This window comes from Miniopterus natalensis, chromosome X (assembly GCF_054644295.1).
Source record: "Miniopterus natalensis isolate mMinNat1 chromosome X, mMinNat1.hap1, whole genome shotgun sequence".
Classification (NCBI taxonomy): Eukaryota; Metazoa; Chordata; class Mammalia; order Chiroptera; family Miniopteridae; genus Miniopterus; species Miniopterus natalensis.
In genome coordinates, this window is record NC_142103.1 from 58337400 (window position 1) to 58364074 (window position 26675).

Here is a 26675-nt window from a genome sequence, read left to right on the forward strand (position 1 = left end):
TTGTCATTGATAGCGAATATTATTTACTTGCAATATTTGTTATGTATTTCTTTTTAAGGTCTTAGAGCAATAGTGTTATAACATACAATAGGCTTTCCTTGAGGAAAGTATACCCGTATTTGCTTTTCATTTGGAAATTCCTTCCCCAGAGTTTTAGGCCCTCTATCATGTGTTACTGTGTGCATTTTTCAACTCTGCTTCCTGTCACTTAGCTGACCTTTTCATCTGCACTCAGCTCACGCTCTCCACTTCAACCACAGCACAGTCCATAAATGTTCGTTGAGTAAGTGAATGTAAGTCAGACAAACCCTCTATCCCTCTACTACTTCTACTACAAAGCCTTTGCAGTATGCTATTCATTGGTCCAGAAATTGTCTCCCAGTTGCTCCCAACATGTATTTCCCTTTCTGTCTTATAATGCAGCAATAGTCATCTCTTTCCTGGCATCTTCCTAAACTCTATCTACTTGGTTTGGCTTTATAGTCAGTCTCTCTTAAAATCCCCTTAATGCATTTCTCTGAGATGAAGATGCTGAGGTTCTATGGTGTGCTTCTATTTCTTTGCCTTGTTTTCCCATTAGATTATTAGTTCGTTGAGGCTGAGGATGAGCTGTTAGTCCCAATAAGTTGCATTCCTAATGACTCTTTCCAAATGACTTAATGCCACCATGACTATTCTTCATGACTTGCTTCTCTCTGGTGTTGTGGCTTTATAAGGCTCAGTTCCCTGTGTGATCAGCTAATGAAATCAAGTAACCTTCCAGGAAGCCAGCTAGGGTAGTTTGTGACTGCTCTCTTTAAGCAGAATGTGGCTGCAGGGAACAGTTGCAGTGGCAGTAAACTATAGTGCCTGGGAAGTTAATGTTTCAACATAAAACATCTACGTTTGATAATTATGTAAACCTGTCATCATGTAAATAAAGAAAACATGCCTCAAAGTCAGGCTATTCCTAACTAGCCTTAACTTGGTGTGTCTGATTCCCGTTGTGCCTTAGCCTCGTGAGCAAAGTCACTCTATTAAGCAAGGAAGATCAAGTTCCCACTTAGCTCCTCGTCTGTAATTTTTACTGATATGACCATGATATGACAGAAAAAAACGAGTCAGACTATTTGATTTCAAGTCCTGACTGTCACTTGGTTTCATAACTTTGGGCAAGGTCATTTCCCTCCTGTGGGTCTCAGATCCATCTGTAAAACAAATAATAAATATCTCATTGGATTTTTTGTGACAATGAAAAGAGATTAATGTATATGAAGATGCTTTATAAACTGCAAAGTGCTCTAAAAATGTGAAGAATTATTATGGTCACTTTGGAACCAGCCTGAAGAAATGGTATAGAACACTACTGCCTTTCAGATTGGTAACAACCTGCAGACATGAAGAGAGCCACCCTGTGCACTCAGGCAGCTCCTTCTGCTAGCCCCAGGTTCCATACAGAGCTGGCCCAATGAGCACCCCTAAGTGGAGCCAATGCCTTTGAATGGGACCTAGGGGCTCAGGTGCAGGGTATGGGGCCAGTACATTCCCACTGGCAATGAAGATAATGACTAGAACCCCTGACAGAGGTGAGAGCTGCCTCCTACCACTTGGATGCTCTTCTTGGATATCTTAAATAATTTTGTTGGTTTCCATTCCTCATCATCCCCATCGTCGATATCACCATCCTCAGGCTCATTCACAGAATGCTCAGAACAGTATTTTAGATCATCGATGTCCATGCTCTGCTCCAGTAACTTTTCTTTAAAACGGGAAGGTCTTGGCTAAGAACAAAGGTTTGGAATGGTTATTTAATTAAAAAACAAACAAACATGTGGATCATATCTTCACAGTAGCTGTTGCCAGCTATATTCTCAGAGCAGAGATTTCAGACTCCCTCAAATATACCCCACTTGGCTTTACCAATCAGAAGAAATTCTGTTTCCGCCTTGGGCTGGGCCTTGCAGAGTCTTTAAAAAGACAGAAACTGCAGGGAAAGAGACTGAGTAATCTGAGGGAGGAAGGAGGGACTCATGATCTGGTATCTTTGGATGGACAGCTGAGTACTGCTCTTTTCTTTTGCTCCTCCTCCTCCTCAGCTGTGGTACATGTCTGTACATGACCAAGAGTTCATCTTCCAGGGAGGGAGAAGGTCTATTTTCCTCAAGATTGTACTAGAGTTTTATCTGGGAGTCCAAGGAAAATCGAGATGCTGGAATTTGGAAATTTTACTTCTCAACCTCTTCTAAAAGGCAATTTTAGCACACTCCAAACCTTGGCTATTTGAAGGTATCATAGGCACTGAGTTTACCTTAGGTGGGATATATTCGAAAGAAGAGTCTGGAGATAGAAGGGTATCCTTAGGAAGATGTGGTTTCTTTTTGCTGGCTACTTGGAGGAGAGTCAGTTTCTATTTGAAAAGAAGAGACAAAGTATATATTGCAGGGCAGCTTCTGAGAATGCTCATGGCTCAAACATAAAGATTCTAAGCTAGTTCAATTTTAAAGCATATTAAAGTGAAGCAGGGTAATAGTAAAGTAGGTTTAAAGACTCCCACTTTACAAGATCAGGATTAGATTCTGAAAAGAGCAAATTAAAAAATGTGTGTTTATACCATTTTGAAATGCACATGACTATATCACATGAAAACTCAATGTCGATCTCATGAAGTACAGCCAAGTCATCATACTCAGGCTTGCTCCCAAGGGTTGACAACAGGGTCTCCTAGGGCTTGTTCAGTGGGTGAAAGGCTGTATTACCTGCTTTATGATTTCATTCTCTCGGAGGAGCTGCTTATTTTGTTCACATACTTCGCGCATCTTCTCAAGTTCTTCTTCCTATTTCCAGAGAGTGCAGAGATCGGTGGGATTATTTTGGACACTACATGTGGGTTACCAAACAACTCACAGAGATGAAAACATACTGCTGCCAAGTTGCTGGCAGCAGATGGTTTTTGCACAGCAGGCACTGGCACCCAGAAAAAGGCCTGATTCCTATCAGTTCCTAGGAGTCCTGAATGCCACTTCTATTCCAACACTCCCAAGCAGCCCTGACAGCCATCACAGAAACCATGGGCTCTGCCCTACAAACTTTTCTACTCTTTTCCATTCTCCAGCCTCACATTCCTTATTCACATCAGGATGCTGATTAAGAAACTCATGTGGACAGCTCTGTTTCTCTGAAGTCACAGGTTCTTTTGTTCATCCTTTTCAACACAGACTAGGCAGTTTATTTGCTACTCTAATAATAAGCCTGATTAAACTTCCTGGCATTTAAGACATCAAGATTCATGCATACGACCTTAACTAGTTTGATTTTATCTTCAATGGGAGGTACCAAGGAAATGCTAGAAACCGGTGGTTCAGGAAAAAGATTCTGAGTTGGATAAAATAGTGCTCCAACATGCTACTAAAGGGTGTGGTGCTCCTAGCCTCTGCAGGAAATTTAGACCACAGACATTTTATAGATGTCAGGTCTCAGCTCAGATAAACAGACTCAGGAAGAGACAGCTGGATGCCCCTAGGATTCTACTGGATGATTTAACTATCTCAACTGTTTAGAGCTTAGGGTTGAGGCAAAAAACCAGAAGGCCTCAGAGTCTCATATGGAGTATGCACTGTCATTTCTGTACCAAAAAGGAGGTTATTCTATGTGTGGCTACATTCTAAATACCCTTACATTGATTAACTAGGGCCAAAAAGTAGTAGAGGCTGCTCTTATCAACCCTTTTCAGAACCTAATTTACTCTCTGCTGTAAGTACAATAGTCTAAATCAATTCTGTCAGGCCCGCAGAACCCATCTCTGGAAACCTTTGCCTCATTATACCTGACATTTCAGTGTGCTCCGCAGCTGTTGTTCCTTTTCACTGACTGACACTTCTAGCTGCTTCTCTGCCATTTGGCTTTGCTGCAGCTGACTGAGAAGGTACAGCACCTAGAGAAAGATACAACCCAATGGGATCAAAGAAATAGACAAAAAAGGAAATCAGGCTCAGTCCAAGCAGTGATCAGATGACTCTTCTGTGATTTAGCAATGAACTGTTCTCGCTCTCTCTCTTTTTTTTAATCCTCACCTGAGGATATTTTTTTTTTATTGCTTTTTAGAGAGAGGAAGGGAGAGTGAGAGAGAGAGAGAGAGAGAGAGAGAGAGAGAGAGAAACATCAATGTGATTAGTTGCCTCCTGCACACGCCCCAACCAGGGACTAAACTTGCAACCTAGGTACTGGTCATGAGTGGGAATCAAACCCAAACCAACTGAGCCACCTGGCTGGGGCTAAACTGTTCTCTTTTGCTCTCATGATTTGAAGTAGTAAGGAGTAAGCATAATCGTAATGTTCACCAGGTATGCTAATCTTAATACCAAAATGGAGGCTAAGACCTGTTGTCACTGGTATGGGTAAACTTAGACAAGTCATTTATTTCTGTTTCAGGTTTCTTATTTGCAAAATTTGGAAAACTACCATGGTCTTTTATTTTTTATTGCTCAGAAAACTTTTTATAAAAGCAGCTTTCTAGCTTTTGAGGTTGTTTCCAGTGTTAGATTTGGTAAACTCAGAGTTGTTTATTGAATGAAAATCTGAAATACTTCTCTTCCAGAGCTTGCATTTTTAAGGAGCAAATGACTGGAATCCTAGGTTATCTAGGATTTAGTACCTGGATACTTCAGGAGAGTAGTAGAGAACCATTTCTTATTTTGTGAATCACCTTAACTGCTTCAAATTTTACCTCAATCTTCTGTTTCCTATAAAGGTATAGCTCAAACTTCATTTGTTCCAGCATTGGGGAGCTCTCACTGGTCATGTGACCATCCCAAATATGCAATTCTACTTTTTAGAGGCAAACCTTGAGTAAAGCCTGACCCCTTTGGCATAGCTTATAAGGCCTCTATGATCTTGATTCTGCTTAGGTGTGTAGTACAGGCTTTCAGATCCCAGCTCTTCCATTTACTGTGCAGTCTTGAGCACGTTAACTGCTGGGGCACAGTGCTGAAGGCGCAAGGTCAGGGCAAGGTCCCAGGGGGCGGTGCTTGGGGGCCAGGAGCTCAGGGGCAGGAGGTGGTGGATGCGGATGGAACCAGCGGCACCAGGGGAACCTGTCTCGGAGTCGCTGAACTCCAGTCGGAATGTGAGCCGACCCCTCCCCACGCTGCCTAAAGGAGGCGCTCTGACTATATGGTCCTTTGAAGGAAACGTACCCCCTACTATTTTTTTAAAACTAACAACAGAAAGCAATGATGGTTTATTCCTCAGTATAGCTTCTTGGCTTGCCCTTTTACCTTCTCTTGGTGCTGTTGCTCCACTCTGAACAGCTCTGCCTGTAACTCTGTTTCTATTTCAGCAATATGATTTCGTTCATCAAACAGCATCTTCTGCATGTCAGCACAGCTGGCCTTGTTCTGTTTCAGGGTGCTTTCAAGCTTGCTGACCTGTATTTTGGAGGAGACCAGCTGGAAGAAATAAAAGAAAAATTTCTTTGGAGAATGGCCACCTTTCCTCATTCATTAGGCAGGCAAATGTCTGCTTTCTTAAAATGGGCTAAGAAAAGTTCCTCCATGTCCAAGTCCATTCTTATGTTTTCATGACATATGGATTCTACCACTGAATAATAACACTACCCAGGCCAAGAGCTGATATTTCTGTTTAGGTAGATAACTTATAGAGCTAGAAATCATCATTAGGGTCATTCAATCTCTTGCTCTGTCTCAAGGCAAGAATAAATGCAACATGAACAGTAGCTGACAACTTCAAATTCTAATATTTAAGAAGTTTTTCCTGCCCGGCCGGGTGTGGCTCAGCAGTTGAGCATCAACCTAGGATCCAGGAGATCGGGGTTTGATTCCCGGTCAGGGCACATGCCCGGGTTGCCAGCTAGGCAGCCGATCAATAACTCTCTGATCACTGATGTTTCTATCTCTCTCTCTTCCCCTCCTTTATCTGAAATCAATAAAGATATGTTTAAAAAAAAACAACAAAAAAAGAAGTTTTTCCTTAATTTTAAAGAGAAATTCATAAGACACACCCTCATGGCTAATTATGTCCCATTTCAGAATGTCTGTGTTCACATGTTGAAGCTCGTAGACGCGTTAGCTGAGACTGCAGATCTGGCTCTTCAGGCTAGATTGATATCTTATGCTGGCCTAGTTATATATTCTCTACTAGCCTAGATGGTGAACATCATAAACACCAGTGCTGACAAGACTGATGAGGATTTCTTTAGTAGGATATATCTGCTAACTCAACACAAAATGTAGAAAGGATAGCATTGCTCAAACTTGCAGAGTTGGAGGAGTTTGTATGCTTATCTCAAGAGAAATGCTTCAATCAACAGAAGTGATCAACTTTAATTCCTGGACAATGTAAGATAACAGATTATATACATTATTTTAAGGTCAGCGTAGATGCATTTTCTTTTTTCTTTTTTTATATGTTTTTAATGATTTCAGAGATAGGAAGGGAGAGGGAGAGAGAGAGAGAGAGAGAAACATCAATGATGAGAGAGAGTCATTGATCGGCTGCCTCCTGCACGCCCCCTACTGAGGATCAAGCCCACAACCCGGGCATGTGCCCTGACTGGGAATCTAATTATGACCTGGTTCATAGGTTGACACTCAACCACTGAGCTGGCTGGGCAAGATGCATTTTCTTTAAGATGAATCTCTGTATGTCAAAGATGATTTTGTCTGTCCTAGATTGTATCTTAAATTTTTTTAATATACATCTCATAGGTGTTTCAAAAAGTAGTACAATATAATAGTTTATGTTTAAGTAGTGGCCTACTATGGCATCCTGATCTTTTCCTAATAATAACGGCAAACATTTATTGAGCACTTGTACACGCCAACCTTTACCCATAAAACAATTTCCCTAATGTTAGTGTCATTGTGGTTTCTACCATGAAAAGTGGCAATAACACAATGACAGTATTCTAGGCTAACATTTTATTTCTTTTAAAAAAAAAATGTTTTTATTGATTATTTTAGAGAGAGGAAGGGAGATGGAGAGAGAGAGAGAAACATCGATGAGAGAGAAACATGGATCATCTACCTCCTGCAGGCTCCCTTCTGAGGATCTAGCCTGCAACTAAAGGCATGTGCCCTGACTGGGAATTGAACCAGCAACCTCCTGGTTCATGGGTCAATGCTCAACCACTGAGCAACACCAGCTGGGCTAACAAATTATTTCAATCTACCAAGCCAGACCCCTAATTGCTGGTAGGAAGTGATGTTTACCTCTCCAATTAAATATTTCACAACACACTTGGCTTCCAGAATGGTAGCAATATTCTCCCAGCGGTGTTTTGGCCTGTCTTCACTTTCTGCATCCAGCAGCTTCTGCTGTAGGTCAGCAATCTGAGCACTCCTTCAAGGAAAAAAACAGTGAGCCTTATTACTAGTAGTCTCAACACCAAGGAAAGGGGAAGAGCTCCAAGGAGAAACTTCAAATAGTTTTCTGGAAGGAGGTATCAGTTAAATATCATTTAAATGGAGGAGATATCAAGATGGTGGCGTAGGTAACAGCTGCACCTGCCGCCTCCCGCAACCACATCAAAATTACAACTAAAATACAGAACCACCATCACTCAGAACCTCCTGAAATCTAGCTGAACAGAAGCCCTACAACTAGGGAACTGAATAGACATCAAGGCCGGTAGGAGGGGCGGAGACGCAGGTGGACTGGGGCTGAATTGTGGAGACGTGGCCACGGGCCCACACCGGGTGTGGCAGTTTAAACCCGGGAGGGACATCTCCACGGCGGAGGTTTCCCGGAGGAGTGAGGGGTCCCAGCCCCTCATCAGGCGCCCAGCCCAGGGCTCCAGGGCTGGGAAGAGAAGTCCCCACAGCTTCAGGGACTGTCACTGAGGGTGGGGGTGGTGGTGCGGGAGTCCCAGGCAGCTCCTCTTAAAGGGCCCGCACACGAACTCAGACGCGCTGCCTCTGAGCCACAGCACTGGGAAGCAGCTGGAAAGGAACCTGGGACACTTGGGGAGGAACTAACCTGCCTGAGGTCGGGACAAGAGGTGGAGGGGCAGCTTTCTCCCAGGCAGAGAAACTGGCAGAGGCCATTGCTCCTTTGGCGAGCCCTGCCCCACACAGTTGCCTGGCAGGCACCATATTTGAATAACCAGCACCTGACTTACACCTTTGGCCCCTCCCCACCCCACCTGCAAGCTCATCCAGGCCATTTCCAGGGTCTTTTCTGTGCAAGTGGCCTCTCGAGCCTCATGCTTAGGACTTTTCTAAAATCTCTCAAACATAGGGCTGATAAGAGGCCCCAGGCCTGGCACTAGCGGCAGCCTGCATTGGCTCATAGCTTGGCCTCTCCTAGACACCTCCAAGCCCAGCACAAGTAGCAGCCAACTACGGATTGCTGTGTAGCTCATGCTGGGTGGCCCTGGGCAAGCGACAGGCAGAGGCTGACTTTGCACCTCCCGGGAGGCCCCAGAGACAGTGCACCTGGTGATCGGACTCAACCACACTGGATTATAACCCCTACCACATCCACGACTGACACACTCAAGCGGCCCACTTGGTGAACACCAAAGCCCCACTGAAGTAAATCCTGACCCACAGGGGCGTCTCCAGCACAGCAGCTCTTTGGCTATAGTTGTAGCTGGTCCTCACAGACTTTTGGCCTGGGGGTCAATTCCTCCCAGTGATGCCAACAGCAACCAAGGCTCAATTACAACAAGACAGTGCACACAGTCCACACAGGGGAGCACCTAGAGGGCCCAGCTCAGGTGACTGGGGAGGCTGAGCCACTGGACCCTACAGGACACCTACTACACAAAGCCACTCTACAAATTCCAGGAGACATAGCAGCTCTACCTAATATATAGAAACAAACACCTGGAAGCAGACAAAGTGTGGAGGCAAAGAAACATGTCACAAAGGATAGAACAGAAGAAATCTCTGGAAGAGGAACAAATGAAATAGATCCAAGCAAGCTAACAGATATAGATACAGAGTTCAGAATTTTGTTTATAAAGATGGTTAAGCAGACTATTAGGAAATAACTGAGAAAATAAAAAAATAATAAAGAACAAATTTGAAAGGAAGGCTACACAAACTGAAATAAATAATAATTTACAGGGAATCAACGGTAGAGTAGAGGACACTGAGAATCAAATCAGCAATTTGGAACATGAGGAAACAAAAAACACCCAACCAGAAGAGAAAAAAGAAAAAAGAATCCAGAAATAGGAAGATAGTATAAGGAGCCTCTGGGACAACTTCAAGAGGTCAACATTTGTATTATTGGGATGCCAGAAGGGGAAGAAAGAGACCAAGAAATTGAAAACCTATTTGAAAAAATAATGACAGAAAACTTCCCCTACCCGAGGAAAGAAACAGACTTACAAGTCCTGGAAGCACAGAGGGTCCCAAACAAGAGGAACCCAAAGAGGCCCACAGCAAGACACATCATAACTAAAATGCCAAAGGTTAAAGACAAAGAGAGAATCTTAAAAGCAGCAAGAGAAAAGCAGTTAGTTACCTACAAGGGAGCACCCATATGACTGTCAACTGATTTCTCAACAGAAATCTTGTAGGCCAGATGGGCGTGGCAAGAAATATTCAAAGTGATGAAAAACATGGAACTACAACCAAGATTGCTCTACCCAGCAAAGCTATCATTTAGAACTGAAGGTCAAATAAAGAGCTTCACAGATAAGAAAAAGCTAAAGGAGTTCATCACCACCAGACCAGCACTACAGGAAATGTTGAAGGGTCTTCTTGAAGAAGAAGCTAATGAACAAAAGGATCTGATGAACTAAATAGATCCAGAGACATTGATGCAGGCAACAGATGATCATATTTCAGAGGGAAGAGGGAAGGGGGTGGAGGGTGGGAAGAGATTAACCAAAGAAGCTATATGCATATATGCATAACCCATGGACACAGTCAATAACGGGGTGAAGGCCTGAGGATGGGGTGGGAGCAAAATGAATGGGGTCAATTGGGGGGAAAAATGGGACACCTGTAATACTCTCAACAATAAAGATAAATAAATAAAAATTAAAAAAATATATACTGGATAGTAAAAAAAAAAAATTTAAAAATCATTTAAATAATAATTTAGTCATTCGGTTATGATGTGTGCTCAGCAGCTGTTGGGATATACAGTATCTCAAATCCTGTTACAAAGGGACTCCAAAGACCATCCAAATGGTTTCATTTTATTAAATACTGGTTGAAATGAATGGATCACATAGCTGGACTTGGAAAGATTTGTTTTAGTAAGGTTAGTAGTGCATTGACTACAACATGATTTTGTCTATAGGCCACATAAGCTCAGATTGTGATATGGTGGCTCACCTATGCAAGGACAAGATTCAGGTCAGAGACTGAAAGTAAAAAAAGCCCTCAAAATAACAAACACGTGGATGCTCTTTGCTGGAATTGAATACCAAATTGACACCTATGGCTGGTGTTGTGAGAGGTTATTTTGAAGTGCCTGCCACAAGACAGAAGAGTTTCTAAGAAGACGCGATACCCTGATCCTGGTTATAGCTTCCAGATACGTTCTTTTTCTTTTTTTAGAAAAAATATCTTTATTGATTTCAGAGAGAGGAAGAGGGGGAGAGAGAAACATCAATGCTGAGAGAGTCACTGACTGGCTGCCTCCTGCATGCCCCTGACTGGGGATCAACCCCACAACCCGGGCATGTGCCCTGACTGGGAATCGAACCCCAATCTCCTGGATCCTAGGTCGATACTCAACCACTGAGCCATGCCAGCTGGGCCCAGATACTTTCTGATCGAGTATGGCCTGAGACCAAGGTTGACACAATATTTCAGTTTCATTACTAGCTTCCTTCTCACATTTGCTACGTGACCAATGAGAGGGAGCATACCAGCATGTATGTGCATAACATGCAGTGCTGTGTAAGGTACTATAAAGAAGATGGGTACCAAAACAACCTAACATAGCAGTTCTCAAATTTAGGTCTCAGGACCCCTTCACACTTAAGAATTATTGAGGACCTAAGAAATTCCATTCACATACATGTTATACCTATAGATATTTACATATAGTATTAGAAAGTAAAACAGAAATATTAAATATTTATTAATTCACTTAAAAATAATAATCCATTATACATAACATATTTTATGAAAAACAACATTTTCCTCAACAAAAAATAATTTAGTGAGAAGAGTGGGATTGTTTTTCCCTTTTACAAAGCTCTATAATATCTGGCTTAGTAGAAGACACATAGATTTGCACATCTCCCTCTGCATTCAGTCTTTGTTGAGGTAAATGAAGACAATCTGGCCTCACATGGACAAGGGAGGATCATTTTAATAGCCTTTTGTGGCTATTCTTTGAGAATACACTAAAACCATACAAGTGGTAGCTCCTTAAAAGTTAGTTGAAAAGTGGAATTTGAAAACATTATTAATAAACATTTCGTACTCTCTTACATTAAAATCCATTGGTCTATCTTGAAATCTTAATGGGTCTTTTACCCATACAGAATTCTGTAACGTCATTTGGACAATGATGAGTCATAGTATAGCCTCTAAATGTTAACACATTTCATTATACAATATAAAAGAATCACAATTGTTAATATCATTACTGGTCTCATCAGAAAAGTTATGAAAAACTGTCAAGCTCACAGTAGCAGATATACATTTTCCAAAATTCTCACTGTCACTTGAAAGTTCAAATTTTATCATTGGCGACAATCATTGTCAGCTGTTTTCCTTGAAGTGACAGGCTCACTCTGTTCATTTTTGAGAAAACATGTGCCACATATCCAAGTCTGAATAACCATAGCCTGTCTGTCAGTTGTTCTTTCAAGTATAAATGAAGTTCCATGCAGAGGCCTGCTGTGCCCACCCTCCAATAGTCACCAAGCACCTTTCCTCGAGACACCACACCCCTGCACGCTGCACACCCGCAGTGTTCTTTCCACTCCGTCACACATATGAAACATCGCTGGACTCAAGGGTGTAGATTTCATAAAATGAACACTTTTTACTGCTTTATCAAAGCCATTCTTAAGTAAGACTCGATTTTTAAAGCTGTGAGTGTGTGGTGGTGAAGTATACAGTGACCACTGCTATAGGTTCGTACCACTGCTTTTATTCAAACCAAGCTGTCAGCAGTTTTGTCCACTGTTACTTTTGCACTGCCATGGCAAATAAATCTTAATATTATTATGAAAATAGTTTTGATCAGACTCCCTAAAAGAGTCTTAGAGACCCCCAGGGGTTTGGAGACCACACTTTGAACAACCTGGTCTAATATGTGGTCCTATGCTTCAACAAGCTTATAATCTTTCTAGATCGACAAGACTGATAAAGGTAAAACAGTTAATAAATATAAACATAACATATGTCATCTGTACCACATGATTGAGTACTGTAACCTCTGAAGGAGTTTAGAGAAGACGGAGATTAGTGAGGGATGAAGGGTTAGGGAAGGCTTCTTGGAAGACGTGGGCCAGAACACTTCAGAGTTGCTGTCTGTCATACGCCCTTTCCCGTTGTCTCTGACAATTCATGCCCCTTGTCTAGTTCATAATTTAGTTTATGTCTCATCAACTTTAGGAAAATTCTCTTGATTAAACTCACCTCTGCCTGATTGCCCTCTACCTGGCACCTGCTCTACATTTAAGTAATCATTTACTTATGCACGCAGTGGTGTGCAGGTAAATGTTTAACATCCAGCACTTAAAAAACCAGACCTGATCTGTAGCTTTTGCTAGTTTCTGTGGTGTAAATGCTCTAACCATAACCAATTGTAAGCTATCAATGGCTTACAATATTCCTGAAATTTTAACAAATGATTCCAGCACATTAAACTATTTCCACTTGAGAGCAAAGGTGATACCACCTATTTTTTCTACATATACCAACTGCACCCAGTGCAGCTCAAAGTAGAAACTCAAATGCTGAGTGACTTGTAGATGTATCCAAAGATAAATAGTGTATGTTGCTAAAAACAAATTAAATTATCTCCAAGCTCTTCTGGGCAATAAAATTCTATTATCCTAAGAAACTATACAATCTCTAAGTTCTGATCCTTCTAGAATTCATAGATACTTAAAAGACAGCAGTGATTAGAGAGGCTGGGTAGCATAATTTCTGGTCTTACAGCCAGGAAGAGAGAAAGAGAAGAACATTCACTGAGCACTTCCACTATGCCAACTACTGTACTGTGTTATGTACTTTACTTACTAATCTCATTTAATGCTCATAATCACTTTACCTATATATTCTATCTACTTTGCTGTTGATCTCTAAAGTTCTCCTCCTTCTATGTTATTCCTCTTCTGATATTTCTTGGGTTCCTTTAAAGTTTTGTTTTTATTCAGTTCCACATTTCAGAGATAATACGGCATCAAAAATTGTGGTGCAGCATAAAGAGCATGGGCTGTGGAGTTAGACCAGGTTCTGAATTCCAGCTCTATATAACCTAAAGCAAATATGTTAAGATCTGTGAACTTAAGTTCAGATCTCTAAAGTGAGAACAAGAATACATACCTCATAAGGTATACCTCAGAGGGAGGGACTGAATGCGAAAATGTACCTAACATGTCTAGTGACATGTATATTTCAAAATAAGTAAATAAATTAATTAAAATTAAAATTAAAAAATGCTACTTTCTCTTGTTTCTCCACCATCACAAAGCTTCTGAATCACTGGACTAATACGTTCTATTTTGATTCCAAGCATACATTTTTATAATGCCTTATAGACAGTCCCGTTACCTGAGTTCTATTTCAGTCTCTAGGCTTTCAATCTGCTTTGTAATGGAATCCTCTGATTCAGAAACTTGACCATGCAGTTCAGCAACTGAGAATGTGCGCCTCTGTAAAGAAGAATAGTGGGAATGAGGGTGAAGTACTAAAAGGAAAGTAACCCTCCAAAGCAGTGAGGGTGTCTGGGGAGTCTGATAATTGGTCAAATATTTCCATAAGGGCACTTACCCGGAATTTAGAAGGTAGATTCTCCCCAGATTCCTTTTGTTCTTTGAGTTGAGCCAGATCCTGAGCAAGGATCTTTCTATCTTCAAGAAGGTCATTCAGATGGCGTTTGGCTTCTTCAGTACTGACCATAACCTCAATTTCATTTCCAAGCCAACTCTACAAGAGTAATCAGTGATGTTGGGTTAGGGATGAGGAGTCTCTGGCCCATGCGCTAGATTCAGCTCTAGACTTAATTTCCTTTGGACCAGAGTCCAAGTAACTAGAAGTGAGATTTCCATCTGTGCCTATACTCACCAAAAATTCCAATAGCTCTCTAAGAGCCTTTAACAGCAATATCCTAAAAGGTCACAATAAAGACTTTTTGCAGAAAATCTTTCTTCAGATAGTCTACATTTCTCTGCACCCTGTCTTTATCTTCTCTATTTTCTCCTAACCTTTGTCCTTATCTAGTCATGATATAGAATTAAAGTATATTTTTCTTTATATCTGTTCTATTTAATAAATAGATATCCATTTTTAATCTTTAAAGAGGAATGAAATTTTTTTTTTAAATCTGCATTTTAATTTTTTTAAAAAAATATATCTTTATTGATTTCAGAGAGAGGAAAGGAGAGGGAGAGAGAGAGATAGAAACAACAATGAGGAGAGAGTCACTGATCGGCTGCCTAGCCCGCAACCCGGGCATGTGCCCTGACTGGGAATCGAACCCTGATCGCCTGGATCCTAGGTCAATGCTCAACCGCTGAGCCATGCCCGGTTGGGTGGAATGAAATATTTTTAAGCAAACAAAATTAACTAAATTCAATTTTCAAAAAAGTAACCATGCCTGAGAATACTTTCACATCAGAAGATATACCATAATAAGAGTAGTCAAAAGAAAGCTGGAGTGGATATATTAATATCAGGTAATGTAGAATTCACATCAAAGAATTTTACCAAGAATAAAAAAAGGTAATTTCAGCCCTAGCCAGTTTGGCTCAGTGGTTGGAGTGTCAGCCCTCAGACTGAAGGGTCCCGGGTTTGATTCTGGTCAAGGGCACTTATATCAATTGCAGGCTCGATCCCTGGCCCTGGTCAGGGTGCGTGCAGGAGGCAACCAATCGATGTGTCTCTCTCACATCGATGTTTCTCTCTCTCTCTCTCTCTCTCCCTCTACATCCCCCCCCCCCCTCCTTTCCACTCTCTGAAAAGCAATGGGAAAAATATCCTCGGGTAAGGATTAAAAATAAAATAAAATTTCATAATGGAAAAGGAGTCAATTATTCAAGATAACTTAATCTTTGTTTATGCCCCTAATAAAGCACCAAAATATGTGGAACAAAATCATATATAAGCCAACAAAGGAGATAATGTGGAATTATAAAAATACTCAACTGGTCCAAAAGAAGCCAAAAAAAACAAGGAAAAAGTGAATGAAGGGCCATGTTATTAGCACAAAAAGTAGATTTCAGAACAAATATTACCAGGAGTAGAAAAGATTATTTAATAATAATGAGGGTATCAACTAATACTTATTAATACTAAGTGTTCGTGCCTCTAACAACAGCTTCAAAATAAATGAAGCAAACCAGAGAGAACTATAAGGAGAAAAAGACAAATCCATAATTTTAGTTGGAGATCTCAATATTCACCTCTCAATAACTGATAGAACAAGTAGGCAAAAACCCAGCAAGAACACAGAAAATAAATAGCACAGTCACATAGACATGACTGACATTTATAAACTACTATGCCAAAACAGCACAATACACATTCTTCTCATTTACGCATAGAACATTGACCAAGGTTGACCATATTCTAGGCCATAAGAAGTCTCAATAAATTCAAAAGGATTCAAGTCATACAAAGAATGTTCTCTAACCACAATGGAATTAAATTAGAAATCGCAACAGAAAGATATATGAAAAAATCCCCCAATATTTGGAAACTAAATAACACAGTTCTAAATAACCCAAGGGTCAAATAAGAAACCAACAGGGCAATTAGAATGTATTTTGAACTGAATTAACATGAAAACATAACTATAAAAAATTGTGGGATGTTGTTAAGAGTACTTAAGGGGAATTTTATAGCACTAAATGCCTATATTAGAAAAAGAAGAAAGAACTCAAGTCAATGACCTCAGGTTACCAGATATGGTGGTGGGGGACTAGGTAAAAAGGGTGAAGGATAGAGAAGTACAGATTTGTAGCTACAGGATAGTCATGGGGACGTAAAGTACAGCATAGGGAATATAGTCAATAATATTGTAATAACTATGTAGGGTGCCAGGTAAGTACCAGACTTATCAGGGGGATCACTTTGTAGGTTATATAAATGCCTAACCACTAAGCTGTACACCTAAAAGTAATATAATATTGAATGTCAACTGTAATTTAAAAAAAAATAAAGAAAATTGAAATAAACAAAATATAAGAGCCAATGAAATCCAAAGGAAATAATAAAGATCAGGTCGAAAATTAATGAGCTGGGGTTTTTTGGGTATTTTCTTAGTGTGATAAAATATCCATAACATAGTATTTACCATTTTAACATTTTGTAAGAATGCGCTGGTTCTTTGACAAACCTCTAGCCAAACTGATCAGGAAAAAAGAGAAAAGACACAAAAAATCAATAACACAAATGAGATAGATGGCATTAGTATAGCTTTTACAGACATTAGAAGGATAAAAAGGGAATATTATGAATAATTTCACACCAATAAATTTGATAACTTAGATGGAATTCCCTGAGACACAAACTACCAAAGCTCACTCAAGAAGAAATATATAACCCTAAACAACCCTATATCTATTTAAAAAGTTGAATGTTAGTTAACGCCCCTCTCCACAGAAACAAAAACTAATAAAAAATCCTTCAGGCCCAGATGGCTTAACTTGTGAAATGTACCAAACTTTTAAGGAAAAACAAAATTAATTCTATACAAACTCTTCCAGACAACTGAAGAGGAAGGAATACTTTCCATCTCATTCTAAAAGGCCAGCATTATCTTGATACCAAAATCAGACATTAAAAGAAAACAGACCAATATCCCTCATGAACACAGATGCAAAAATTTTACACAAAATTTTAATTTTAGCAAAAGTTTAATTTTATGTATTGCAATACATGAGAAGGATGATATATCACAACCAAGTGGAGTTATCCAAAGAATGTAAGGCTGGTTCCATATTTAAACATCAAAGTGGGCACACAGTGCAATATACGGATCTTGTATCATAGAAATCTACACCTAAAACTTATATGTTCCTATTAACCAATGTCACTCCAATAAATTTCCATTTTTAAAAAGTAATTTATCAAGTCAACAAACTAGAGACAAAAGCATTTGATAAAATTTACATCCACTCAGAATAAAAACTTACAGCAAACTAATATTAGATAAGAACTTCCTCAATCTGATAAAGGGAATCTGTGAAAAATCTACAGCTAACATCATATTTAATGGTGAAAGACTGACTGGGCTTCTACCGTCACCACTCCTATCCAACATCATCCTGAAGGTCCTAGCCAATGTACTAGGGGGAAAAAAAAGATATAAAAGACACGCAGATTAGAAAGGAATAAAACCTTATTTACATGTGGTATGATTGTCTATGTAGAAAATCCCAAAGAACCTACAAAATAACTACTAGACTAATAAAGTCAGAGGATAAAAATTAATATAAAAAATGGATTGCATTTCTATATATCAGCAAAGAACAACTGGGTAAACAATTTGGCAGTTCCTTAATACAGTGAAACATACACTTACCATGTGACCCGGCAATCCCACTCCTAGGTATATTTACCCAAATGAAGTGATTACCTATGCTTACACAGAAACCTGCCTGGAATGTTTTTACAGCAGTGTTATTCACAATCACCAAAAACAAGAAGAAAACCCAAGATATCCTTTAAAAGGTAAACAGATAAACAAACTGTGGGACATCTATTCAATGGAATACCACTAAGTAAAAAAGGGCACAAACTACTGATGTAGGTAACAACATGGAAGAATCTCAAATGCATTATGTTAAGTGAAGAAAGCCATACTGTGTTTCTATTTACATGACACTGATGCAAAAAGAAAACAATAATGACAGAATTCAAATCCATGTTTGCCAAGGGCTAGGGATGTGGGAGGACTTGACTACAAAGAGGTAGAGGGGAAATTGGGGGGATAATAGAACTATTCTATAGCTTGATTGTGGTGGTGGCTATACAATTGTATGTGTTATAAAAACTTGCAGAACTGTACACTAAAAAGGGTAAATCTTACTACATGCCAGTTATGTTTTAATAAAATAACTTGAAAAAATTAAGTCATTTGCCATATTAAGTAAAAACAAACAAACCATAAGATCATCTCAATAGGATTCAGAAAAAACTTTTGAAAATAATCCAACATCCATTCATTATAAAAACTTTCAGCAAACTAGGAATAGACAGGAACTTCTTCAACCTCATAAAGAATGTATACAAAAAACCTACAGCAAATATACTTAATGGTGAAAGACTGAATGTTTTTTCCATAAGATTGGGAACAAAGCAAGGATGTCTCCTTTCACCTACTCTACTCAATATTTTACTGGAAGATTTGGCAAGTGCAATAAGGCAAGACAAAGTTAAAACAAAGGCATATAGAGCAGATAAGAAAAAATAAAAATTGTCCCTATTTGCAGATGACATGATTGTCTATGTGGAAAATCCTAATGACTCTACAGAAAAGCTACAAGAACCAACAAGCATGTCCAAAAAGTTGGAAACTGAAATTAAAAAAACCATTTCCAGTATCATAAAAATATGAAACTAGGGATATATTTGACAACTGTGTAACACCTGTACACTGAAAACGAAAACACTGCTGAGAGAAATAAAAGACTTAGATAAATGGAGAGGTGTACTGTGTTCATGGATCAAAAGACCCAATATTGTTAAGATGTAAATTCTCCTCAAATATATCTATAAATTCTATGCAGTCCCAATCAAACTCTTAGCAGGATTTTTGTAGAAATTGATAAGTTGTTTTTAAACTTTATATGGAAATGCAAAGGACCTAATTTTCCCAAACCAATTTTGAAAAAGAGTAACAACTTTAGAGAACTTATACTACCTGATTTCAGGACTTCTTATAAAGCCAGTGTAATTAAGGATAGACATGCAGATCAATGGAATAGAATCTAGAAATTGACTTATGGACAATTGATTATGACAAAGGTATCAAGTCAAAATGAATCATAGACCTAAGAATAAAGCTTAACATTATGTGACTTCTACAAGGAAGTTTAGGGGGAAATCTTAGTGACCTTGGGTTTGGCAAAGATTTCTTAAATAGGACATAAAAATCATTAAAGTATAAAAGAAAAATGTCAATAAATTGGATGGCATCAAAATTTAAAAAGCTTTTTACTTCAAAAGATACTGTTAAAAAACTAAAAGGCATCCTTGCAGGTGTGGCTCAGTGGTTGGAGCATCGGCCTGTGTTCCAAAGGGTCAAGGGTTCAATTCCTGGTCAGGGGCACGTACCTGGGTTGCAGGTTCGATCCCCATCCATGGTTGGAGGGAGTACAGGAGGCAATGAATTGATGTGTCTCTCTCACATTGATGTTTCTCTTTCTCTCTTTACCTCTCTCCCCCCTCCCTCCGTCCCACTCTCTCTAAAAAGCAATGGAAAAAATATCCTTGGGTGAGGATTAACAAAAAACAAACAAACGAAACAAAAACTAAAAGGCAAACCACAGCCTGGGAGAAAATATTTCTAAGACATAGAAGTCCTTTGTTAGATATATCTAGAATATATAAAGAATTCTAACTCAAAAATAAGAAAAAAGACAACTCAATTAAAAATGGGGAAGAGATTTGAACAGATATTTCATAAAACATATATATGGCAAATAAACACATGAAAAGATGCTCAACATCATTAGTCATTAGGGAAATGAAAACTAAACCACAATGGGGTACCACTACCCATCTACTAGAATAGCTAAAATTTAAAAGACTGACCATATTCAAACTACATATTGTTGGGAAACTACAGCAATGAGAACCCTCGTACATTGCTAGTGGGAATGTAAAATGGTACAATTACTTTGGAAAACAATTTGGCAGTTGCTTAACTTAAAGTATACACCATCTTCTAACATGTGAGGACACAGGGAGAAGACAGCTGGAAATAGGCCTTCAACAGAAACTGAATCTGCCAGCATCCTAACCTTGGACAGCCCCCAGGACTGTGAGAAATTACTGTTGTTTATAAACAAAAAAGTTAAAATATACATGTATCATACAAGCCATTCCACTCTTAGGTTTTCTACCCAAAGAAATAAAAACATGTATGCACACAATGACTTGTACATGAATATTCAGTACAATATCTGTAATAGTTAAAAACTGGAAACATGTCAATCAACAGGTGAATTAATTAAAAAAACTGTGGTGTATCTACAGAATGAGATGCCACTCAGCATTAAAAAAAGCAGCACTGATACACACAACCACATGGATGAATCTCAAACAAATTATGTCGAGTGAAAGAGAAAAATACTGTATGATTCCATTTTTATAAAATTCTAGAAAATGAAAATAAATATATAATGACAGAAAGCAGATTAATGGTTACCTTGAGATGAGGGGTGGGGGGGGGATGGAAGGATTACAAAGGGGTACAAAGTTTTAGTCATGATGGATGTTGATGTTATCTTGATTGTGGTGATTTCATGGGTGCATATCTGTGTCAAAAGTTATTAAATTGTACACTTTAAAAAGGTACGATTTATTGTAGGTCAATTATACCTCAAGAGAACTGCCAAAAAATTAACTGAACCTTAAAAGGGGCAGGGATAGAAAGGGTTCTCTACTCTTGGTCTTTAACAACCATTCATATATTCATGTCTTCAGGAAATAAGGCTTTCAGGTAGACATTCAGAGTTTGCAGTTTACTTCTAAATGAAAAGAAAGCTATTTCCCATGTTCCATCCACAACAGTACAAAAGGGAAATGACCGTTTAAGCTGTCCATACCTTCACTCGAGCTGCAGTGCCTTCCATTTCACGGCTCTGAGTCTCTTTCCGCTTATCTGCGACCTCCCGTTGTTTTTGGAGAGCATCCTTGAGCCTCTTGTTGGCAGCTGCTGCCTAAATAAAAACAGCTCACAGTAATGTTGAATTGAAGGATAAAAAGAACATTCTAATTTCCAGCACATTAGTAAAGTAAAATAAAAAAATTATATGGTTTGAGTTCCTATATGAACCAAGTTCATAAGTGTCCACGTCAGATGTGCACCTCCCCTAGGTTCTAAAGCAGATTCTGGTCAACAGTTACTGCTTTAGAACCTAGGTAAGAGGTACACATTTCAAGGAAGTGCTACTGGCTTGAAAATGTCTGGAAATGTCACATATCAATATTATTCTGTGAATTTTTAGAACAAAGCAAGCCCGATTAGAAAAAAATCCTTATTTGACTAGTACCATTTCTATCTGCTCAGAGTTCATGGCATATAAACAGGGATCAAGACTTAGGAATTGCTGGTCAAGGTTGGCATCCCCTGCCCTGCCTGGGTGGCTCAGTTGGTTGAAGCATTGTCCTGTATAACAAAGGGTTTTGGGTTTGATTCCTGATCAGGGCACATGCCTGGGTTTCTGGTTCAGTCCCCAGTTGGAACATGTATGGGAGGCAATCGATGTTTCTCTCTCACATCAGTGTTTCTCTCTCTCTCCCCCTTCCTCTCTCTCTAAAATCAATAAAAACGTATTCTTGGGTGAGAATTAGGGAAAAAAAAGATTGGCAATTCCGGTTTCTGAGGACAGTGGATCATTTAAGGAATACTACTTTGCCGGCATCTAAGCAATACACTTGACCTAGCAGACTGGATTTTCTTACCTCCTCAGTTTTACGTCTAAGCACATTAGATTGTTTCTGGAAGTTTCTTTCAAGTTTGAGCAGCTCATATTGCCTCTTTCGTTCCTGAGAAGAAATAAACCAGACTTTTATTCAGCTAGCTAAAATAAAATCTTATTATGTAACTAAAGAGTCTTTCAATGGTACAGTCATTATGGAAAACAAGAGGTTCCTCAAACAATTAAAAATAGGCCCTGGTGGGTGTGACTCAGTGGGTAGAACATCGTCCCTCAGACTGAAGGGTCTTGGGTGCAAGTCCCAGTCAAGGGCACATACCTGGGTTGCAGGTTCGGTCTCTGCCCTGGTAGGGGCATGTGTGGAAGGCAACCAATCAATGTCTCTCTCTCTCTCCCCACCCCTCCTTCCACTCTCTCTAAAAATCAATGGAAAAAATATCCTCGGGTGATGATTAACAACAAAAAATTAAAAAATTGAACTACTGTAAAATCTAGCAATTCCACTATTGGTTATATATCTAAAGTAAATGAAACCAGTATCTTGAAGAGATATCTGCATTCTCATATTCATTGCAGCATTATTCATAATACCCAAAATATGAAAAGATGAATGATAACAAAAATATGGTACATATACACAATGGAATATTATTCACGCATAAACAAGAAGGGAAACCCTGCCATTTGAAACAACATGGATGAACCTGAAGGCTATTACGGTAAGAGAAATAAACGAGGCTGAGAAAGACAAATACTGTATGATGTCTTATATGTGGAATCTAAAAGTCAAACTCAGGACCAGAGAGTAGAACAGTGGTACCAGGGACTGGGGGATGGGGAAAAGGTCAGTCAAAGGGTAAACAATTTCAGTTATAAGATGAACAAGTTCTCGGGATCTATGTATAGCATAGTGACGATAGTTAATAATACTGTATTGTATACTTAAAATTTGCTGAGAGTATATCTTAAGTGTTCTCAACACACTAAAAAAAGGGCGATAGATGTGACATTTCCAAATTTACTCTTCTCTTTTAAAATTGTTATGACTATTCTGGGTCACTTGCATTTCCATATGAATTTTAGGATAAGCATATGAATTTCTGCAAATAAGCCAGGTGGAATTTTGACTGGGATTGTGTCAAAGCTGTACATCAATCTGGGGAGTATTCCATCCTAAGAATATGAAGTGCATGCCCTGGCCGGCATGGTTCAGTGGTTAGAGAGCCGGCCTGAGGGTTCAATTCCGGGTCAAGGGAATGTTTCTGGGTTGCGGGTTCCTTCCCCGGCCCCGGTTGGGGCGTCTGCGGGAGGCAACCAACAGATGTGTCTCTCTCTCTCCCCACTCCTCCGTCCCTTCCACTCTCTCTAAAAAAAAATGAATGGAAAAAGTATCCTGGGGTGAGGAGTAACAAACAAACAAGAATATGAAGTTTTCCCATCCCATAAACATGGTTTATATTTTCATTTATTTAGATCTTTAATTCAATGATGTTTTGTAGTTGTTAGTGTCTAAGTCTTAAAATTGTTTTGTTAAGTTTATTCCCAAGTATTTTATTCTTATTGATGCTATTATAAATGAAATGCTTTCTTAATTTCATTTTTAAATTGTTAGTTGCTAGTGTATAGAAAACAACTGATTTTCATATGTTGAACTGATATCCTGCAACTTTGCTGAAGTCGTATATTAGTTCCAATAGTTTTTTAGATTTTCTAGGGTTTTCTATATACAAGATCATGTTATCTGCTAACAGAGATAGTTTTGCTTCTTCCTTTCCAATCTGGATGCTTTTTATATATATTTCTTGCCTAAGTGCCCTGGCTAGAACCACCAGGACAATGTTGAATAGAAACGGCAAGAGCAGATATCCTTGTCTTGTTCCTGATCTTAGGGTGAAAGTATTCCGTCTTTCATCATTAAGTATGACGCTAGTTGCAGGGTTTTCATAAATGACCTTTTAGTAAGCTGAGGAAGTTCCTTTCTAGTTGTTTTTTGAGTGCTTTAATTATGAAAGGATGTCGAATTTTGTCAAATGCTTTTCTGTGTCTATTGAGATGATCCTTTATTCTAATAATGTGGTATATTACATTATTTGATTTTCAGATGTTAAAGAAGCTTTGCAGTTTTTTAGATCTTACTTGGTCATGGTGTATCATTCTTTTTATATGTTGCTGGACTCAATTTGTTAGTTTTATGTTGAAGATTTTCACATTTATATTCATGAGATATTGGTCTGTGGCTTTCTTTTCCTACGATGTCTTTGTATGGTTTTGGTATGAGAGAAACACTGTTCCCTGTTTTTTGAAAGTTTCTGAAAATTTGGTATTATTTCTTTTTAAATGTCTGATAGAACTCACTAGTGAAGCTGTCTGCGCCTGTGCTTTTCTTTCTGGGAAGTTTTAAACTACTAATTTAATCTCTTGTTATAAAATTTTCTATTTCTTCTTTAGTCAGTTTCCGCAGTTTTCTTTTTTGTTTGTTTTTGTTTTTTAAATCTGGATGACATTTTTTCCATTGCTTTTTCAGAGAGAAAGAGAGAGAGAGAGAGATGGGGAGGGAAACATCGATGTGAGAGATACATCGATTGGTTGCCTCTCATGCACACACCCCAAGAGGGGTCAGGGATTGCTCCTGCAACTGAGTTACGTGCCCTTGGCCGCAATAGAACCCAGGACCCTTCAGTCCACGGGCTGACACACTAACCACTGAGCCAAACTGGCTAGGGCAGTTTCAGTAGTTTTCATCTTTCCAAGAATTTTTCCATTTCATCAAGGCTTTCTAATTTGTTGGCATACGGTTGTTCATAATATTCCCTTATAATTTTTTCCTTCTGAAAGATTAGTAGTGATGGTCCCTCTTGCACTCGGAATTTTAGTAATTTGAATCTTCTTTTTTTCTTATAAAGCATACCTAAAGTTTGTCAGTATTTATCATTTCAAAGGACCAACTTTTGGTTTCATTGATCTTCTCTATTGTTTCCTGTTCTCTATTTCATTAATTTCCACTCTTAATATTTCTTTCTACCTGCTAGCTTTGGTTTAGTTTGCTCTTCCTTTTTTCAGTGTCTTAAAGTAGAAGGCTAAGCTTATTGACTTGAGACTTTTCTTCATTTTTAATATGGGCACTTACAACTATAAATTTCCCTCTAAGCACCCTTTAGCTGCATCCCGTAAGTTTTGGTATGTTGTGTCTTTGTTTTAATTTCATCTCAAGTTTTTCTTGTGATTTCTTCTTTGATCTATTATTTAATTAGGAGTGCATTTGTGAATTTCCTAAATTTGTTGGAAAACATACTTTGCACTATTTCAATCCTCTAAAAAACATTGATGCATGTTTTATGGCCTAACATATGGTCTGCCCTGGAGAATGTTCCATGTGCACTTGAGAAGAATATATAGCCTGCTGTTGTTGGCTGGAGTATTCTATAGACGTCTGTTAGGTCTAGTTAGTTTATAATATTGTTGAAGTATTTTATATCCTTGCTGATCTTGTACCTAGTTGCTCTATCTTTTAGTGAAAATGGGGTATTGAAATGTCCAAATAGAATTTTTGATTTGTCTATTTTGCCCTTCATTTCTGTCAGTGTTTGCTTCATGTTGTTTTGGGGCTCTGTTGTTAGGGGTATATTTTTATAATTGTTATATCTTTCTGATGGATGGACTCATATCATTATAAAATGTTCCTTTTTAGTTCTAGTAACAATCTGTGTTCCAAAGTGTATTTTGTCTGTATAGCCACTTTAGCATTTTTATGGCTGATGTTTGAATGGTAGATCATTTTCCATCCTTCCAACTTATTTGTATCTTTGAATCCATTATGTGTCTTCTGTAGATACCATATCTTGTTATAGATCTTGTTTTTTTCAATTCAGTCTGACAGTCTCTGCCCTTTGATGAGATTATTTAATCCACTTAAATTATGTTATTATTGATATGACTGGATTTATGTTTTCAAGCTTAGTTTTTGTTTTCTATCTTTTATCTTTTTTGTTCCTTCATTCTTCCTTTACTGCTTTTCTTCACATTAAGTGAATATGAATATTTTGTAATATGGCATATTAATTACTTTAATGATTATTTCACTTTATTTTTTGAGTTATATTCTTAATGATTGCTCTAGTGCTTATAATAAATATCTTATCAGAATCTACTAAAGATTTATATTAACTTAATTCCAGTGAGATATAGAAATGTTATTCCTGTATAGCTCTGTTCTCTCTTCCTTTTTTTGTTATTGTTATGCATATTACATCAATATATAACCAAAAATAATTATAATTATTACTTTATGTCCTTGAAACAAGCTGAGCTAAAAGGAAAGCAAATACATGTTGATCGAATTTGTTATTTACCATTTGTTTCTCCTCATTTCTTCCTGTAGATTCATGTTACTGTATGATGTAATTTTGTTACTCAAATACAACTTTGCCTCCAGCCACCTCCTTTATGTCATTAGTGTCAAAGATATGTTTCTATATATTATAGGCCCATCAGTACAATTACATACATATTATTTTATACAATTGCTTTTCAAAACATTAAGAGAAGAAAGGAAATGTAATATATAATTATACTCTTTTAGAATGATCTATGTAATACCTTTATTGGCACTCTTTGTTTTTGTTTTTTTGTGTGTGTGCAGATTCAAATTACTGTCAGTATCACTTGCCTTAGTCTGCAGTTCTTTTAGTATTTCTTGTAATGTAGATCTGCTAAAAACAAATTTACTTGTCTTTTGTTTATCTGGGTATGTCATTATTTTGCCTTCATTTTTGAAAGAAAACTTTGCTCTCTATAAGATTCTTGGTTGATAGCACCTTCAGGTTTTAATTTCTCCAAACTCTTTCTTCAAATAAAGTCAGTCCCCTTATGGAAGGCAGCATTCCTATGGCTGTTCCTATGGCCTGCCTCTCCCCCTGGGCAG

At 38.4% G+C, this 26675-nt stretch overlaps 1 protein-coding gene across 2 annotated transcripts in view; it reads right to left on the reverse strand.

The window, feature by feature from the left end:
* The window catches only part of KIF4A (kinesin family member 4A), a 126680-nt gene that overhangs the window by 7560 nt on the left and 92445 nt on the right, over positions 1 to 26675 (reverse strand). Inside the window, exons 20-29 of one of the 2 annotated variants that reach the window (XM_087813555.1) lie at positions 21780 to 21863; positions 20921 to 21034; positions 13917 to 14072; positions 13698 to 13798; positions 7206 to 7335; positions 5253 to 5423; positions 3803 to 3910; positions 2736 to 2813; positions 2288 to 2386; positions 1584 to 1760 (exon numbers count right to left, since the gene is read on the reverse strand). In XM_087813555.1, the coding sequence (XP_087669681.1) occupies positions 1584 to 1760; positions 2288 to 2386; positions 2736 to 2813; positions 3803 to 3910; positions 5253 to 5423; positions 7206 to 7335; positions 13698 to 13798; positions 13917 to 14072; positions 20921 to 21034; positions 21780 to 21863 (1218 nt within the window). The remainder of the gene's footprint in view (positions 1 to 1583; positions 1761 to 2287; positions 2387 to 2735; positions 2814 to 3802; positions 3911 to 5252; positions 5424 to 7205; positions 7336 to 13697; positions 13799 to 13916; positions 14073 to 20920; positions 21035 to 21779; positions 21864 to 26675) is intronic. The other variant, XM_087813556.1, reaches the window with a different exon arrangement.